Source organism: Tachypleus tridentatus, chromosome 1 (genome assembly GCF_004210375.1).
Source record: "Tachypleus tridentatus isolate NWPU-2018 chromosome 1, ASM421037v1, whole genome shotgun sequence".
Lineage (NCBI taxonomy): Eukaryota > Metazoa > Arthropoda > Merostomata > Xiphosura > Limulidae > Tachypleus > Tachypleus tridentatus.
Window position 1 is genome coordinate 97,702,790 of NC_134825.1, and position 20,742 is coordinate 97,723,531.

Consider the following 20,742-nt stretch of genomic DNA (forward strand, 5'->3'; position numbering starts at 1 on the left):
CCTCCAGGGTTGGGAACAAAGGTTGATCAACAGGAAGCTTCAGGTCTGTGGTCTCTGGTTGAGCAATTTTATCATGTTAACGTCCTGGAGCTTCTGGTCGTAAATCTTGCCAGAAATCTAGTAATGATCCATTCCAATAATTTGATGTTGGCTTATATCACCTCCCAAGATGGTACCCTCTATCATTCCTTTCCTGGTCAAATCTTGGATCTCCGTTATTGACAGTTTCCTCCATTTTGACCTTTTTCATTCTTCTTCAATTAGTTGGGTTCAGCTCTTAATCTAATTAGCTTATACTTCCTTGTCCCCTCCATTTAATTTACTCACATATATTTTCATCAGATTAAGCACCTAACCTATTCCATGGTAGCTCATCTCCCTTGTCCACTGTATGAAATTTTTCAATTAGTCATATGGAACAAATTACTACTTACAGTGGAATAATGTTTTTTCATGATTATCTTTTTCCACCTGTGGCCATTCTTCAAACTCTGATGAGACTGTGACTTGGTAAGTTTTCTTTTGTATACCTCTTATTTTCCTGGGGCATTTTCTTTTTCCTGTTCATATCCAGCTACATGGCAAGTAATAGTTGATCATGTATCTTTAAATAATCAAATCTGAACTGTCATATTTATGATTTCTGTGGCTACTCAATGCTCACATTTGAGATGAAGTATTCCACAAATTCACTAGTAGGTTTTCCTCACAATAATGATTTGCTTTATTAATATACTTTTCCAGACCATATACACCTATGGATGTATTTTTTATAGCAAAGCCACATCAAGCTAACTGCTGAGCTCACCAAGGGGAATCAAACCCCTAATGTTAGCGTTGTAAATCAGTAGACTTACCGCTGTACTAGCAGGGAACTTCATCTATTAAATTCATGGGTAAAGCAGAAGGGGATAGCTTCCTATCCATGCCATTCCTTTAATGGAATAAATCAGGTATGATTTGTTTCTCAAAATAGAGTTCTTATGCTCACTCCTTGTACTATCTTTGGTGTTCACTTTCCTCTGAACTCTTCACATCGTTTTCTTCGTCTTTTTTATTCTAGTGGAGTATGAGAATCCTTACCACTTTCCATTTTCAAGCTACTCAGGTGGTGGACCATGGAGGCATCTTCCCGAATGTGATTGTGATGTATGACACAAATAGCAATGAAACCAGTTGGTTAAGAGTTTGGCAGTAGTGTTTTGCTGGTATAGATGACGAAATGACCATCAGTCCAATGCTCCATGTCTAAACAGGTTTATCTGAGGGGATATCATAAATCTGGAGTGAGGTGTCAAAATTGTGGGTCAACCCTTCAATTGGAATTCCTCATTCTACTCTCACAAGGATATTTGTTCCAGTGGCTGGGTTTTTAATTTAGAGCTGAACTAATCAACACATATCCTCACATATGTATTACAGGTATCTGTTCCCTCAGTCAATTACACCCTTGTTCACTTTTCCCATGTTGTGGATCATGGTGGTGGTACTTGCAGATTAATATAGTTCTTGTTCTTATGCTATACTTCAATGATTTTCATATACCAAGGATGTTTTTGTGCTGTAATAGTTCCTGTCAGATTGGTTTGGAATGGGAGTGTTTGCTTCCCACTGACATCTTTCTCATGTTGATAATCCAGATGTCAGGTTCCCATATCAGCCACACAGTGTATTGTATTGCTATCATATGTCCTGTTCTCAGACTTGTGAGTACAAGATTTCAGCCTGGTCTGCTGAACTTGAGGGGAAGGTGGTATTATACTCTTTGCTACCTCCACCAGATAGCTGTTTTTTTTTTTTGTATTGTAGTTAACTTATCAACTGCATGATCTTCATCCTATACCCATGTGGATGCTGTTTCCTGGCAGCTGGGTAATGGATGCAGCTGATTTGTTGGGTATGATCCATTGTGCCATAGTCACTCTATACCTGAAGACACATCCTTTATGCTTTCACACACATTAATGTAATCTATGGGATTGAGTTTGAGATAATGTGTAGTTTAGATCCCCATCCACTAATTATTCTCTCCCTCTTGTATGTGCTCCTTCCATTTTCCACCAATGTCTGTATCACCTCTTTCCACACTGGACGAAGAGTATACCTGGTACAGAAGTGGTGTGATCTTTCTTCTTTCTTTACCCCACACCAGTCCCTCCACCTACTCAATGTAGGATTCTAGCTAACTATTTATGTGAGTGGAAGAAATGTGCTGTATCAGAAGTTATAATTTTCCTGTACTGAAAATTTATTTCCAATAAGTACTTTCTTGCCACCTGTGCTTTCATATTCTGTTAAAACTCAAAGTTCAAAATTGGTCGAATGAAATAGAGGGAGTCACATGCATCAGGAGGGTGTATCACACTCCTATTGATGAGGGTTGTTGCATGAAGACTTACATGCAAGACATAGTTGAACAATGTTGAACATAGAGTACATGGGAGCTCAAGGCTTGTGGCATGCAAAAACACTTTTTGCACACAGAAAGCAGCATTGAACGAAAATAGTTATTTATGTGAGAGATGGTAAGTACCTATCAGAAATACATCTTTAGTAAAGGGAAATTATAATGTTTCTTTTCTCAATTTATAGTAAAAGCTTCACTAATAAAGTAGTATATTTTTAACATTTTACACTTGCAAACTTAAAATGTTAAAAACAAAATAGTAAGTTATCAGTGATAGTTTTATTATGACTTTGAATGAAACTTGCTTATTTGTTTACTTTTAGAAATGAATAAGTATTATTTCATTATTTTACTGGGTTTCACATTAATTATTCTTTTAAAAATAAACAGGAAACTCCAATGGAAAGTGAAAACTGCTTCCCCAAAAGTAACCATCAAGAAAATCCATTTGTTGAACCCACTCAACGACAAACTGTGGTAGATATGAAAGGTTAGTTAAACTTGTAGCTATTAGTTTTTTTTTAACAATGTTATACAGTCTAGAAGTAAAGCTATATCCTTCTTCAGCTTTTTCCTTTAGCAGGATTTGCCATTCATCGCATATGTTGCCCTCCTATGGTCATCTGTGTTTATTTTCAGATCTTTTGCAGTACTGTTCTCACTCCTGTTTTCTTTTATCCCATTCTTCCAAGACTTTACCGATCGTTTTCTTCTCTTGCCAGCTACTGACAGCTCTGTTGCTTTCCTTATTACATGTTCTTTATTGATTATCTTCATATAACCAAACCATCTCAGCCTCACCTCTCTTGCCACTTCATTGATTCCTCAGAGTCCTGCCATTTCCATGATCTCTTTATTTGTTCTTTTCTCTTTTAATTGCACTCCAAACAACCATCTCAACATACGCATTTCTGCTTTTATAAAAAAGCCTTTTTTTCCTCGTCCTTCTGGGTCCATGTCTTGGGAAATGTATAATTAAAATATTTCAATATTTCATGCATTTAAAAGAAACATACAGAATTGTGTTTGTTTTTTTTATCCAAAACTTTATGAGAATATCAGTTTGGCACAATAACAGAAGAGTTTGAAAATTATTCAGTACTGAAACTTCTGTAAATGGTGTTTCAGGCTTTTATTTTACCTCATACTCACTCGTAGCTAACCTATAATTACATATACATTTAACAAATATGAAGCATTAAAGCTAATTATTTATTCTTCAAGTTTATTAAACAGATGAGCTGTTTAAGGTAGTGTAATTTTTCTATTGTTCGTAAGTTGTTTTTTTTGCAAGAAAAAATATGAAGACCAATCTGGCATTTAACCTTTGGTTGTTTTTTTTTTCAAGTTCCCATTGTCAGAGGTTGCTGAACAGGTGTAGAAGCTCTCAAATTTATATAAGTGTTGCATGTTGCAACTTTTGTGATGAGAGAAAATGTTCATATAAAAATGTATTTTGTTTATGTTAAAATTTATTGTTAAAACAGAGAAAAATTTTGATGGAAACAAAACATTAATATTTTAGTGACTTGCAGTGACAAAGTTTTATTATATTTTTGAAAACTTTCATGAAATACCTTAAATCATCAGAAGGGTTTTAAACAATGAAATGATTTACATATGTCTTCTAACCATAACTACCCAAGGTGACTGTGAGTTGTATTTAAATACAGATTCAACTGCTATTACTGTCTTGCAGGTTTGGAATATGTTAGTATATCTATAAATGCTAAGAAGCAGCACATTTCTAGTCTGTATTTTTATTTTATTTTAAATATCTATTAAAACGTTTTTACATTATTGATTAAGGATTATACTTATTGTTTGAGTACATCTATACAAGAGAAATATTACTTTTTCTACACAACAATAGCAGTTATCATATTCTCTCTTCTGAAGACCCTTGCTGGCTCAACATTAGATTTAACATGTTTACTGCAACCAGTAGTATTAATAATTCCCACCCTAGTGCCAACCTCACATCATTTTTTACTTAACCCAGGTGTCTAATATTTGTATGGGTAATCATATAATTTTTAATTAACTTATTGAAGTCACTCTTAATATATGAACTATCATTATGTCATACAATCCATAACTAAAAGTTGGTTGCAACTCACTGGTTGAGCACATGGCAGTAAATGTATTAGACTCATAAAAGTCTAAGTTATAAGGGTTGATTCCCCACTATGGACACAACATGTAGTCCATTGTGTAGCTTTGTGATTAATAACAACCATTCAAAAATATATTTGAAACAAAACTTTGTAGAATGTTTGAAAATAATTTATACAAAAAATTATATAACTTTATTATCTTTAACAGAGATATTTGCATTTTCAAATATTTATTTTTTATTAGAGCATTTAGTGTTTTATCCTTTTTTTAATGTTTTGTAAACCATTTATAAATATCTTTGCTCTGAAGTGTTCAAACTATTACTTCTTTTGGGGTTACTTATTTTGAAAGGTTAGAAAATTGAACTTCTTCCAGTATCCCACCAATCTGTGTAATTTGAGAAAAACTGAGGTATTGTTTCAATAAATTACATGTTTTGAATATTCACAATGTTTTAAAGTTTTAAAACATTGTGAAAGTTGAAACAGTGTAATTTATGTATACATTACTGTAATTTTTCTTCATCTAACATAGGATATGCTACTCTTGAATGTTTTACTTTTAGAGATATCCCATAAATGCTCAACTTATCAAAAAATATTTCTTATTATAAATCAAATTATTATCTATATAGTTATTTTAAGCATAGACCATTCTTACTGTAATGCACAGATTAACCAAGTAACTTAAATCTAGGTAGTAAGGTATGCAAGTGAGTTGCATGGAAAGATTTGGTATAGAAATAAACCTTCCTGTTCTTTCAAATTAAGCAGTTTCTGAGATAATCTAATTTACTAGTTAGATTAAGTGTGTGGGTTTAATCATCTTGAGGAGATAAGATTGCTATGCAAAATTATTTTGTCCATTTTTTAATAAAAACTGTTTATTGCGAATGTTTACAAACTGCAGGCTCAATCTACATTGCCTTATCATCAGGGACTAGAAAGACTATTGTTTAAACATTAGCCATATCAAGATTATTTGTGACATCTAAACTTCGTTTGAATGATATTTTCTATCATCAGCCTTGCAGAACTGATAAAGAAGATACAGTAGTGCTGAAGTATTGTAGATACACCAAGTATACAATATATAATTCAGTAAATAAATAATAATGATAAGTACAAGTAAGTGTCATCTAAGCATCTGATCTTAAACTCTCAGTGCATCCATGTGACATGTATACTTCAGAATTACGTAATAAAAACTGCTTATAATGGCAAACAATAAGTTCCATTTTGCTTAAATTTGTTTTTGGTAATGAAAATGTTGATGCAAAATATTTTTCGTATTTAAACTATATTATCACTTGATCAGAATCCTGTTTTGTCTGAAAATTAATTTTAAAGTTGTTTCCTGATCATAAGAAGATTAGTGTTCTATGTGAAGAATGTCTCTAAATGTGGCATTATTCAGTATATGTTGCATGCTTTGTAATTTAGTAAGAAACCATAAAACTTCAAATATATCTTGCTTTAACTAGCATCTTGGTGACACTCATTAAGCACATTAATTAAAAGCAATCAGCATTTCGAAAGTGAAACTCACTGATGACAGAATACATCTAGTATTTTTCTTTATGATAAACTAAAACAATCACAAAACATTTGCATTATTTGTTGAGGATACAAGCTTATCATCTTATAATAATATTCTGAAAATTAAGTATATATAGGTTTCTGAAAAGCTATAAAACTTTGAATTACAGCAACACAAATTTTGTGTAAAATTTGTTGTAATTTAGTTTATTAATATAGTTAACAGTATTCTAGGAAGTCCTATACACTTACATTGTGTAGATGACTATGGTGCTGCTTATATCATTGATTATTTTCTTGTCTGGATTTAGATGTGATGGTTCTGAACGACATTATAGAACAGGCAGCAGGAAATCAAAGTAATGCTAATGAAAGAGGTAAATATCTTACCTGTCCCAGAGTTCAAATCTTAACTGTAGCTGCCACTGGTGGTTCCTTGCCTGCTTTTTTTTTAATCTGGCCTGGTTGTGCAGTAGAATCCAGAGTAGTGTTTTGCGAATGTTAAATAACTACTTTTTCTTCTTCCATAGAAACAAGCTTGTTGACATACTTTTTGGGTTAAGATAGAAGTAACAGCAAGTTTCAACAGAATAATTCTGCATGCTTTCTCTAAAGAATGGACCTCCACCCATTTGAGAATGTAGATGATGGCCTAGCCATGCATGGTAGACAAACAATATAGAAAGCATGGGTTGTTTAATTTAAGTAATATAAAACTTAAGCTTTAAACAAATCCAGAGCATGAGCTTTTTTCACTCATTTAAATCTTTTCTTGAAATTAAATTACAGTGGTATTTTATGCTATATTCAAAATAATGATTGTTTATATACAGGTGTCAAAAATTTACTTTTGTTATATTTATTTATGTTTTCTCTTTCTTACCTCTGAAATATATAATGTATAGTGTTACCAAAACCATGACTAATGAAAGAACAAATGTTTATGGTAGACAAACTGTGAAAGAATAAAATTATTTGAGGAAGATAAAGTCCCTTAAAATTTGTCAGGTGTTACCCAGGGCAGTTAATTTTTATGATATCCTGTATAAATAGATCTGTATTCAAACACTTGGAAACTATTGTATTTGAGATCATGGTAAAAAAGAAATGACATGTCATTAAGTTTCAATAGTGCCAGTAATTTCAACTTAAAAATCAGAAATTACCTATCCAAGTCATTACTAATAGGAACATACCTCGTTTTTTATGTACATACAGAATATTAATAAATTGTATAAATTAGTTTTCAGCAAATCTGATTAATATCTGTCATTGTGTCAAACTACCTAACACATTAATGGTTTTGGGAAAAAAATCTATGAAAACTACAAACTTCTAAGATTCAAATGGAATTTACCTGTAATATAATAGAAGAAGAGAAAAGACTATATTTATAGCTATAGTGTGCATAAAATCATTTTTTTAAACAAAAATAATCCTACTCATTCTACTTCAATAATTATGAGAAAATGTTTTAGTCTTAAAATTGACATCCAGTCGGAGGGAAGAAATTTGTGCATGTAATGCAGAGTTTTGATATTGTTGAAAGAAGCCTTTAAACTCTGATATGTCCAAATAAATTTGTTTGCTCTCAATAACTCAAAAATTAAAAATATCAATTGAAATTTTAGGTAGCATACAAATGATTCTTTCCATAATTTTTCTCACTGAGTTGGTAGTAGACTTTAAATAAAATAACTCAGTAACTTTAATGGATTTGAATATTTGTTATACATAAATTTGTAAACAGGCTATGAAATAGTTTAGCTTTCGTTTTTTACCAGACATCTCCTTTGTGTAACATTATTGAAACTAGTAATATATAAACATAACTTTAGTAAATAATAATTAAAAGTAAATATAATTTTTTTTCTCGATGAATACACTAGTAAATATTAATATATTATGGCAGCATCAAATTGTAAGATGTACAAATAATTAAATATAAATTGAAAAGGAAATTATTGTATTGTAGGAGGGGTTAATAGTATTTTACGAGGCAATCGGTTATTTTTTGTCATATTAAACTTTTTTCTTTAAAGACAACCAAATAAGTTTGAAATACAGAGAGATTAATATTATAATTACATGCATACGTCTACAGAGGAATAAATTGAAATGCTTTGCAAAACTTAAGTTATTTTTGAGACTGTTTAGCAAAATTTTCATAATAATTATGAATAGTTTCTTATTTTCATACATGTAAAACTACAAACTTAGTAAGGATTTTAAAAAATATAATATAGTCCTACTGTTTATTCAGCTTAATCTTCTCAAACTATTCTCAAAATACTATTTGGCCTCAAAATATGAAAGCTCAGTTTGCTTCTTTATTTTAATTTTTCGTATGTGTATATAAATTAACTTACTTAATCTAGTTGTTCCTGAAGACAATGTGTATGTGATCCAACCCAAAGAAAACCAACAAAATTGTCCCATATAAAAACTAGGAGGATTAGTTTGTGCAGCCTAAAGAGCAGAGACACAACTTTGCATAGGGATCAGCCAGATATCTTGGACTAATCAAGGAAATAGACAAGGGCTTAGTCCAGTCAAAAACCAGGTAGAAAACTTCATCCAGTTAGAGACTAGTTAGGCAACTAAGTTAATTCAAAATCCAGACAGATAACTTGAAACAAACAAAGACCAGATAAAAACTTGATCTAGTTAAACTATAGGAAGATAGTTCTGGTTTAGTGATATCCAGATAGACAGTATTAAGCAATCAGTAATCAAACAAACATTTTATTCAAATCCAAGATAGCTGTGTCTGATCAAGGAAAAGGTAAAACTATATTTGTGCTTGGTCCAGCTAAGAACTTGACAGAAAATTTATAGAACTAAGAACTTGATAGAATGCTTAATCCAATACATAGTTGGCTCAAATTAGAACCTGATTGTCAGTGATCTAATTGAAGAAACAGACAAATAGCTAGGTCCAGTTAAGTACTAGAAACACAGTTAGGTCCAACAAGAAACAGGTGGGTTACTCGTGCTTTATCCAGCTAAGAAGAATGTGGTTAACTTGATTTAACCCAAAACAAAATAAAATAATTATATAACTCTAAAAACTTCCATAATACTTAATTTTACTAAGAAAAATACATGCATCTTCATCCACCTAAAACTCTCGGCAGACTACTCAGTCTACTTGAAATAAAAATAACTATTTAATCATAATTGAGAACATGTAGTTCTCCATGTTCAGACAGACATATAATCTGAAACAAGTATAAATTAGGTAAACTACTTGATATAACTGAAAATCTGGTGAATTACTTGTTTCAGTGAAAGGTGAAACAAATTATTTTGTTATACAAAGGACCAGGCATGCAGCTTTATCAACTTAAGAATCAGAAATACAAGTTGGTACAGTTTAAGAATTAAATACAGTATATAATTTAACATAACAATAAATATGAAGCAAAATAGCTAGTTAAGTCAAGTACCGCACTGGCATCTGTTTTAATCTTTAATCAGGCTGACATCACAGTTTAACCAAGGAAGAGACAGTAACTATGTCAAGTTATCCCATAATTTAGGCAAGGAAATGAGCAGAAACCGTTTTTTTACTTAAACATTATTCAGTATCCGTTTATTATTTTCATACAGAAACAGAGAAACAGGAGATGATAAAGCTCAAAACCAGTGCCTGGTACAGTGTTTAAAATTTAATGACATCTGCTGTATTTGGAACTGTTGCTGGTATTAGTTCTGCTTTCAAAAGTTTGTCTAACTCCTTACTGTCGATCTCTTCATATCATACAATAAGTCTAACCAAGGAACAGGCAGACAACATACAGCTAAAAATCAGGTTGAAAACATAGTCTAACCAAGAGGCAGAAACTATGTATAGCTAAGAATTAGGTTTGAAACATAGTCCAACCAAAAAACATGCATAAACTATGTTTATCCAAGGATCAAGCTGACTTCATAGTTTAACAAGTAACAGATAGAAGCTATATCCAGCCACGAGTCATTGAGGTACAGGCTTAAACTGTGTCCAGTCAAGAATCAGGCTTACATCATAGTTTAAGAAAAGAAAAGGAAAACTACTTGATTTAATCAAGGAATAGGCAGATGAATAGGTTAACTTGAACATGTACTACTTGCACAGCTATGTTCAATAAAGTGCCAGTCAAGTAATTTAGTTCAAACAAAGATTGAATATCATTTGGTGTATCCAAAGGTCTGCCAGACAGACTTTTTTAACTAAGATCTTCACAGGCTAATTTTCTATAAAAAGAACCTGTGAAGAAATTTGGTTCAATGCAAAGACCAAATATTTGTCAGAATTAATTCCTCATAGGTATTCTGTGTAACTGATAATATATTAGCTTAAGAATGAACAATGTATTATAAGGAAGTCTTTAATATTTATAATCAGATAAGATATATTTAATACATTAAAGAAAATGAAATATAAAGCAGACATTGCCTGGGAATATCTAGTTATTATATTTTTTAGAAGTATTTAAAATACTATGTTTTTCTTCATCAAGATTATTCTAGGTTAATTGTATTAATAATAATAAAGATATTATTCGTAAGAAACGTGTATTCAAATTCATTCATTTATTGTGACTTTTATGGAAAAGTTTAGTTGTAGAATTTAAAAAAATAGGAGGTTTTCAGGATACACTTTTCTTCTTTTATACCATTTTTATGTATTATTACTTTTTGTACTACAGTAAGTTGTAACTTTATAAAAATCTTTTCTTCTTTGCCTGTGAGTGCATGGGAACCACCATAGAGAGTTTTGTGAGTAGAATAGCATAAAACTCCCATGGGCTCAGCTACATTCATACTTAAACATTATTCAGTATCTATCTATTATTTTCCTACAGAGAAAGAGGAGCAGGAGAAGATAAAGCTCAAAGACCGGTGCTTGGCGCAGTGCTTGAAATGTATTGACCTCTTCTGTGTTTGGGACTGTTGCTGGTGTTGGATCCGCTTCCAAGAGTTTGTCTCACTCCTTGTCTTCGATCCCTTCATGGAGCTGTTTATTACATTATGTATTATAGTCAACACCCTCTTCATGGCAATGGATCATAACAATATGGATAAAGAATTTGAAAACATCTTAAAAAAGGGAAATTATGTAAGTGCAGGCAGTTGTACTGCATATGCGTATGCACCAGTTATGCAACTTTGAAATTCTTTTGGAAAATTTATTCCTAATTTTTGAACTGCTAAACTCCTTTTTTAACCAGTGGTTTTTGCTTTGCTTTCATATTAATTAATTATTTTACATTCAATAACTTAAAGCTTAACACACATACATACAAAAATTTTACAAACATTTTTAATTTTGTAGTATATCACCAGTTAAACATGTGCATAGTGCTTAATTCATTTAAAATAACTTGTTTTTTTAATAATTCGACTGAAATGAAATAAAAAATATTTAGAAGTTGGGAACAAACATTGTCTTTCTATTTTAATTCATTTTATATATATATATACTAACTTCTTTAGGTATTGCTCCGATGTTTTAGAATCTAACATTTGAACACATTTAATTAGTGTTTTAGTTATTTTTAAACATACCATTCAAACTGTTATTTTTCGTAATGAACAGCCAAAGAGATTGCAAAGCTATGTCATTTACAATTTTTAATGAATGAGTACTTTATTGAGTTGTGATGTAAGGTAATTTTATTTTTTTTTATATTTCATTTTAACTATTAGCAAATTAAAAAAAGTCTTTTTTTTCACAAATAATAGGGTTGAAGTAAATAGATTTTTGTTTTTGTATCATAAACCTAAGGCGGAAAAAGGAGAATAAACCTGAGAGGTGTTATAAGGCTTAGTTTGAAAAAACAAAAGTTGCATAACTAGGTTTAATGGAACAATGTGAGAGTGCCGTGCTCATTAGTTACTTGGGAAATATCTGTTGAATTGGGTTTTAAATTTTGTAGCTTACTTTAAATTGAAGACAAATAATAAATCCATTACGCATGCAAATGAAGATATAGAACTGATTAATAATGGTGTAGCTTCATTTTTCTGAAATCTATGACTGTATCTGACAGTTTCTCTATTTGTGAGTGACTGCATGGCTTTTGTAAAGCTTGATTTGTCTTGGCTTTCAAGAGCATGGCACCCTGCCATCACTTGTGTTCCACATGCTGGTTGCTGGTGTGCTGTAAAATAATGGTGATTAAGGAACAGTCGCCTCTTTGCTTTAATTTTCATTAAAATACTCACTGCACTGCAGTTTATAAGCATTTGTTAGCTGGTTGCTGTTTAGGATTTGGTGGTTCTTTGTTTGGCCTGCCTATACAGTGCATCCTGCCTGGTCTTGATTGATTATTCAACTCTGAATGGACAAAGAAGTTTCTTGGTAGACAGAAACCCAAGTAAGTTATGTTATAGAAGGTAAGCATTATACACATTGTTCATTAATCATGTTTGTTCAACCCTGAATGGGCATAAGTTTCTTGGTAGTTAGAGACCCAAGTAAGGTATGTTAGAGAAGGTAAGGACTATGCACATGTTTTCAGTAATTATGTTAGTTAAAAACTAATTCTTACTTTAGATTTGTATCACAATATTTGATATTTAAATTCAATATAGACAAAATTAGAAGTTCATCACTACTATAATGACTTCTTTAATATGTTCTAGAAACTACATGAGATTTACAACATAGTGTTCTCTGTATTCAAAATGAAATGGAATGGAAGTAAGGGGAAATTTCTAAGTACAATATGGTTATGAAATCAGTAGTTTTCTGAGATTTATAAAGAGATGGTTGTATGTCACTGTCAAGAAAGTGTATTGTTTCATAGTGAGGAGTACTGCTCTTTATCCTCTTAGTTCTTATGGTAATACTGGTGAATACTTTCTGACATTGATTATGGTTGTTAGTGTTTACAGAATAAATATTTTTACCTTATTGGTAAATAGTTTTTTATACTCATACTTGTTGAGGAAATTATACCAGATAAGTACTACCTCTATTTTCTCTTTTTCAATGGGAGAGGATGGTACACTTATTAATTTATAACTAAGTGAAAGAAAGAGTTTAGTCTCTAATTTCTATATGTAGAACGTTCTCTAAATATTTTAATCAAAATAATTGAACCAAAATAAAAAAGAAATTCCATAAAATTATACTTTAAATTAAAAACTTGAACAAATTAATCAGTTGAACGTGAAATAGTAAAAAGTATACTAGAGCATTGTAAAAAAAATATAATCATACATAGCACAACGTCATAAAACTGATATATGTAGAGAACCCAAGATATATGGTACAGAAGTTAAACATGTTTTATTAGTGAACAAAAAATAAACTTTACCTTTGCATGTAAAATGAGTGTAGTGATAACAAGCTGAATGCTTGTCATATGACAGAAAATAATGATTAATATTTCTTCTCAAAAATATATCTAAATAAATGTTTTATGAACATGTTTTCTAAAGATGAATTATAATTTAGTAACAATTTCTAATAATTTATAAAAACAACTTCTTTGTCTATATATCGTCATCTGCCCTATTGTTTGAATAGAATTTTGACTTTTGTATATTTTTAAGTTATGTTAATATTTTCTTCTTGAAAGATCCTTATAGATTAAAACGTGTGAGAAACTGATTCTCAAAGACATATGACCCTGTATGACTGCTAATTATTAATTTTGATAGCAAAAGCACTGGATTTTTTAAATCAATTTTGAGGTTTTCTCTTTTGACCGTCTTTCTGGTTATGGCTTTGTTATCCTGCTGAGTTGAAGGAGCATGCTTGAATTTGGGCATTTTCAAGATCGAAATGTGTTTTGATAAAGCATGCAGGTTATTATAGACATGAGTTTTGATTGGACAAAATTTGATGTTGCATCAGCAATTCTCCTTGACAACCAGATAAACATATGAGGAATTTACATTACATGCATAAAAGAGTGCATCTTCTGTTTTATATGTGTGCATGTGCACCTTTTTATGGAACAGTGAAATGCACACACATCCAAAAAGCAGCTCAAATACATTCTTAAAAAGTTAAGTTCCAGTGCTCAGTACAAATGAGTACTGGTAGAATTCACCCCTGATAGTGGTCAACTGAAATATGGAAATTGTTCAGTCCAACAACTATGGCTAACTACAGAATTATATTAAAATGCACTACAAATATTTTTGGATAAGGTCCATTTTCACAGACAAATCTATATTAATTTGGTAAAAATGTTTTTTTCTAAGGTTTTAAAATTAAGGAGTCAAAATGTATCTCAAAACAGCTGTTATGGGTATTAACACTTTTATTGATAAGGAGAGAACAATGTTTTGACCTTTCTAGGTCATCTTCAGGTTAAGATGACCCATAACAGTCATCCTGATATGCATTTTTATTTCAACTGGGTTTCTTGTCATCAAGAATAAGGAGTCAAAATTTAATAACACATTATTATAAATACATTATTCCTAACATGATGTAATACAGTTTACTAAACAAAAATATTTTTTCTCTTCACATTTCAAACTAACAGACAAAGGATAAGTATGTGTGCATGCATGTGTGTGTGTGTGTATTAAAACTTAGCTCTGAAGGATTGCAAGATGTGGCCCAAATATTTAGAAGCACTAACTTATTCTGCAAATAAATACATTGATCCCATATTAGAACAAATGTCACAATTTTGTTTAAATAAAATTTAAGAAAATAATAGACTACTTATATTTTAAAAAAATGTACTTTAATTTGGGCCATTTGATACTCCACTTTCATTAATGGGATGAAACTATGCCCTTCCATTTGTTTGTTTTACACATGTTCTTATTTAATAATACTATTGTTTGTTTGTTTTTTGTAATGGATCCATACAAAATACAAAGGAACTATTATACAGAAAGATAGTGTATCAAACTTAATTCTGATATAATTTTCAATCTTTCCTCAATATAAATAAAGCAGTATTAATTACTAAATGTAATGGTGTTAACTTTTTCTGAAACAATTTAGTTTAAGTATTATCAAATTAATTTATTTTGCAACAGAAATGTTTTATTAGAATACTTGAAATTAGAAGTGTAAAAATTCTCCTATTGTATGTCAACTTTTTTTAGTTAAACTAGGTGAATGTTTTGTATATATTTTATATCAATCTCTTCTATATTTAATAATTTATTTTTGTTGGCAGTACATAGAAATAATAATAAAAACTGAGTAGAATATTTTAGTTTACATAGATATTTGTACTCTATGAGATCACTTGCTTTTGCTTAATAAATGTAAACATTTTCCTTACCTGAAAATATAACTTAGACAGATACCTACCTATCCATAGAACAGATGGCTAATTACTCTTGCCACTGTCAAAGTTTTTCAGCATGTGTCAAACTTTTGAGTTAAATTATAAATACTTTGCATAATGCATATTCTTCCCAGTCTTTAATGCAATCAGTATTAGACTATACAAGGGCTGTTAAAAAAATATGCGGACTGTTTGAATTGCGCGGCTCCAGTTGGTTCCAGGGGAATCTACTTGGTGTCGCTAGGTTTGCACAGATCAGCTGATTACGACGCCATTTCCCGATTGCAGATATCTTCATTTGTGTATTAGCTACGCGGTTTTAAGTGAAGTGCGATTTTTTCGTTTGGCGGATTTCAGAATGAATGACCTGAAGGAGCAACGACTTGCTGTGAAATTTTCTGTTAAAGTTGGAAAATCTGCGACTGAAACTTTTGCTATGCTTAACACGGCTTACAGTGATGTTGCTATGAATCATACGGCATGTTTCAAGTGGTATGAACGTTTTAAGGATGGTCGACAGTCCATAGAAGATGATGAGCGTCCTGGACGTCCTTTCACGTTAACTGACGACCCACACGTCGACAATATCAACACCCTGGTGCGGACAAATCGATGTCTGACTGTCAGGGAACTTGCTGAAGAGTGTGGGATATCAGTTGGATCTTGTTACGAGATTTTGACCGAATAATTGAAGATGCACCGCGTTGCTGTGAAATTCAGCCATCAGAACTCGTGAGTATTTGCCCAAACAATCGATCACTGTTCTTCCCCACCCCCCCTACTCACCTGACCTTGCTCCTTGCGATTTTTTCTTGTTCCCCAAACTCAAAAGACCTTTGAAAGGTAGAAGATTTGAGACGATTCCCGAGATTAAGGCAAATGCGACGAAGGAGCTGGAGGACATTACAAAAGAAGCGTACCAGGACTATTTCAACAAGTGGAAACACCGTTGGGATAAGTGTGTGCGTTGGGGAGGAGAGTACTTTGAAGGGGTCCCAGACCTGTAACTTCTAAATAAAGTACATTTTATTTTATGACGTCAGTCCGCGTATTTTTTGAACAGACCTCGTACTCTCCAAACCATAAAAGGGTGACAGATCTTCCATATGTAGTAAGTACTTTTCTTGAACAATTTGCATATACCTTCAGCTCATTTTTCTTGAAATAAAAAAACTGGAAATGGAGAGAAAGAGTCGATAGTTTTATTTGGAGGTATGAATGTATTTGAAATACATTTTCATGTTAAAAAAAGTTAACTTAAGAAACACTGTTCACCTCTCCACAGAACAGTTAAGTAAAATTCCACATCAAGAACATCGTGGAGAGATTAGTGAAGAGAAAGATATTTAAAAGATGAGCTCCTTTCTAATATTTTACTATAGTTAGGCCACTAGGTTGTCAAATAAATATTGCTATCAACCTGTGGAACATATAGGTTTCAAGTTAAGTAAATGAATTAAAAAGAATTATAATAATAAAGTCATGCTTTAGTTTTGAAATTGGTATTAACAACTTGGACTCAAGATTTCATAAGTTGGTTTTGCACACTAGATAACAGAGGATCAAGTGAATTAATTTTTGTTCTTTTGCATCATAAAATGTTTGAAATACACTCATTATTCATACCAATACATGTATTTTTGTATGATGTATATAATTTTTTGTTATTTTTTAGTGCACTTTGGACACAGGCCTGTCTACATACTGTATATGAATATATTTGGGTATTTTTTAACACCACAAGAATAAAAAATATTGTATTATTCACATTTACTATGAAGCTCTCTGTTTGTGTTAGCTTATTCCACCTGTGGTGCTTTCAGTCATATGGCAGGCAGGTTTATATTAAATGCAGAGAGATCTGTTAAAACATTATAGTAAAAATATCCATTCTTTTCTTGGGTGCATACATTCTTCACAAATTTATTGATAAAAATGTTTGCTAGAAACTTTAAAACCTACTGACTGAAAATTAAATTATCTCAATGAAAGATAGATGCCTGGGCAGTTGTATGTGAATGGGTTTATTTTCCAGTGGTCAAGAAGAAAACTACCTTATTTTGAGCTGAAGTGTCTCTCAAGTATAACAAAATATTCCTTCCTTGTTAATGCCAGTCTTGTATATCATATATGCACTGTTTCTTTCAGTTCTTCACTGCAACCTTTGCTATTGAAGCTGGTTTGAAACTTATAGCTCTTAGCCCAAAAACATACTTCAGAGAGGGTTGGAACATCTTTGATTTCATCATTGTTGCTCTGTCCCTGTTAGAATTGACACTAGAGAATATACAAGGATTATCTGTGCTCAGGTCCTTTCGACTTGTAAGTAACAACTTGAAATTTTATGCCTACAAGACAAATGTGAAGAAGCTGTTAGAGTAAGTTCTTAACCCAAAGCATGCTTTATCAGATTGAAACATAATATTTTAAGTTTAAATAATCTTTGAATTATTATAAAATAGACCATCTGAGCATTCACTTGGTAGAATAATCACTTGTCTATAATTTAGCTTGAACTTTAGCTTATTATGGTATATGATGAAAGAATCTGATAAAATGTATCTGAAGCAAGCAAAACTAAAATTATAAAATAATCCGTATGACAGCTATGAGACTAGCAACATTATCAATTTCAATATACTAATGTGACATAATAAGGAGGAATTCACAAGGATTTCAAGTAATTCCGGCTGAAAAACAAAGTATCAAATTCATAAGCAAAAAAAACTTACTATTCAAAGTAGTGGCTATGATGTAGTATGCATATATTTACTAATAATATATTAAAAGTCACTAACACATCTGGCACAACAATTCAAACATTTCTAAACCAGTAACTTTTTCATCTACTATCTACCTACTTACCTGATCACGTTGATAGTTATAGTGCTGAAAAGGCTTGGACTATTGCCACAAGATTTCTGCAGCTTACTTAACTGTGGGTATTCTTTTTTTATTTTCCAATAGAAATCCACAGGTATAACATAAGCGGTAAATATATCATGCACATACTTGAACATCTTTTCAACCCAATAGATGGTGCTACATATCAATGGATAGACACGACACTTTCTAAAGGTATAGTATATACATTATACAGACATAACATAAAAAGTAAAAACAACAGTATTAGATAATTATGAAATTAAAATGAAATATGGATCATGCTACAGAAGTACTTCAACAAGAATTAAAACCACAGTCAGAAATTTATAAAATTGAATCCTTACTTTAGCCCTACATATATGTATAGAAAGCTGTCAAAGTATTGATTAAATTTTATAATTGTTTGTGATTATAGTTTTAAATCTCATAAAGGTTATAGCTATTGAGGATATGGCTATACTGCTTATAGATGTTGTGTCCATTCCATGGGCATATGCCCCTCAGTGACACTGCAGTATGCCTGAAAACTTGCACTGCTTGAAACTGGGTTTTGATACCTGTGGTGAGCAAAGCACAGATATCCATTGTGTAGCTTTGTGCTTATGTATTATTATTCTAAATCATAAAAAAACAAACCACGGGCATATAAAATCTGAAAAAAAATAAATAGGAAAAAAGAATAAAATTTTAATGGAATGTAGGGATCGTTACTTTGTTTGGCATTCTGATCTGTATAGCTAAATGAGGAAGTATAAATATTAACTATTGAAAATCGGTTTAAAATCTATCCATCTAGTATCACTATACATGTTTGTGCATGCATCTTCTATTGCTACATTTATTTTATTATGGATACTTTTTATAAAATATCCAATGGTTCTTACTTTTAATTTTAAATTAAAATTTTCCATTAAAATTTTAATTTTTCTCCCTACTTATTATTATTTGACAGATCTAAATGGAGGGTTTGAGTTAATAGCCTAGTTATTATTATTATTATTATTCTGAAATAGACTTACCCCCTCTCACACTAAAAGCTATCTTGATCATTCACCACCTACTTTGTAATAAGTGTGTGTCTAATTCTTCCAATTGTGAAAACAGTTTTTGATTTTGCTTTGTTACCCCACATTTCTTGTTTGATTATAATTGTTTCCACACTTTCAATTCAACTAAATTCTCATTTGTGAATTCTATATTTTAAATATGAATTCAAGATTTATTGTCATTAACAACGGTATTTCCATCATAGACAGCAACGTACATGGCTTGAATTTCCAGGAAACAGGATCAAATTTGTCTACTGAGGAAGTTCAAGTTATGGTTTGCAGGGAATTACTTTCTCATGTTTAGTTGGTGAGTTCTTCTCCTTGGCCACATTTCCTATTTTTCTGAGGAAACCAATCATCACAAGGAAGAAGATTTGGGCTATTTTTGGTAACTTCCTTTTTTTTTTTTTGGTCCATCACAGTCTACATCCATTCAGGAAATTTAATTACTAATTACTTTTTACAAATTGTCAGTCAGGTATGTCATGTTTTCTGCATTTTCCTTATAGCCTATGATTCAACTCCCGCCTTATTGGGTTAAAGTTCACCTTTTAATTATTGTTTTTCTGTCACCAAGTTAATGTCAGAGGTTTCTCGTCAATTTCTTGAAGTCTTTCCAGAAGAGCTCCTCCTTTTACCTACAATAACTGGCTACTTTTTGTTGGGACTTGTTAAGGAAGAATACTTTACTGGAAGGGTTTGCTCCCCCTTTCCTCCTGATGCCCCTTGGTGTGAATTCCTGTACGTGGTGAGGGGACCTCCCAGGGAAGGTTCTGTTCTTTCATTTTAACTCCTCTGGGATCTAAACATCCACCCACGTGTTTTCTGTGCATAACAACCAATGAAGGGAAGGAGAGGATCCTGGTGGTTGAGGGGTCCAACCCCAACACACCACTTTGGCCTTGAATTCCTGTAGAGGGGCAGCCTTGTGGTGACCCCCTTGGGTCAATCGGCTGGTCCACTCGGGCTAGGGTCAACCAAGTACCAGCGTTGGATGTTCTCAACAGGTGTTGTGGACATTGTATCTGGTGCTGGTGTTTGGATATAGTGCTCATGAAACCCTGGCATTGCTACAGTGTCCTTGTTTGACATTGTAGTGCATCCCCTCATAGGGCTCCATGGTGGAGTGGGCTCAGTGTGCACTGAAATTTTCATTTCTTTATTATGGATACTCCAATTAAAACTCTTAATAAAATAGTGAAAAAAACAGTCTATAGGTAAATGACCACGTCTTGAAGAACCTTAGCAGCAAACCTCACCATCTGTACAAACTGTTGTACCTCATTTTCTTATATTGCATTCACTTTCAGACAAACCTTTAGGGTAAATGTTTTCCTTTTCATTCAGAAGGGACAAGAGGGACTTGCTGGCTCTCCAAAGTCAGTAATGAAGCTTCGATCTGGTGACATATTGGTGGAAACATCCATATCTCAACACAATGAACTCCTCTTGCATTCAAAGGTCATTGGGGATATACCTATTGAGGTTAT

At 31.9% G+C, this 20,742-nt stretch overlaps 1 protein-coding gene across 4 annotated transcripts in view; it reads left to right on the forward strand.

Moving 5' to 3' along the window:
• Nucleotides 1-20,742, forward strand: part of LOC143256592 (sodium channel protein para-like) — a 174,903-nt gene that overhangs the window by 83,732 nt on the left and 70,429 nt on the right. For 3 of the 4 annotated variants that reach the window (XM_076513991.1, XM_076514011.1, XM_076514001.1), the window contains exons 12-15: nt 2,798-2,897; nt 6,375-6,440; nt 10,887-11,164; nt 17,466-17,639. In XM_076513991.1, the coding sequence (XP_076370106.1) occupies nt 2,798-2,897; nt 6,375-6,440; nt 10,887-11,164; nt 17,466-17,639 (618 nt within the window). The remainder of the gene's footprint in view (nt 1-2,797; nt 2,898-6,374; nt 6,441-10,886; nt 11,165-17,465; nt 17,640-20,742) is intronic. The other variant, XM_076514020.1, reaches the window with a different exon arrangement.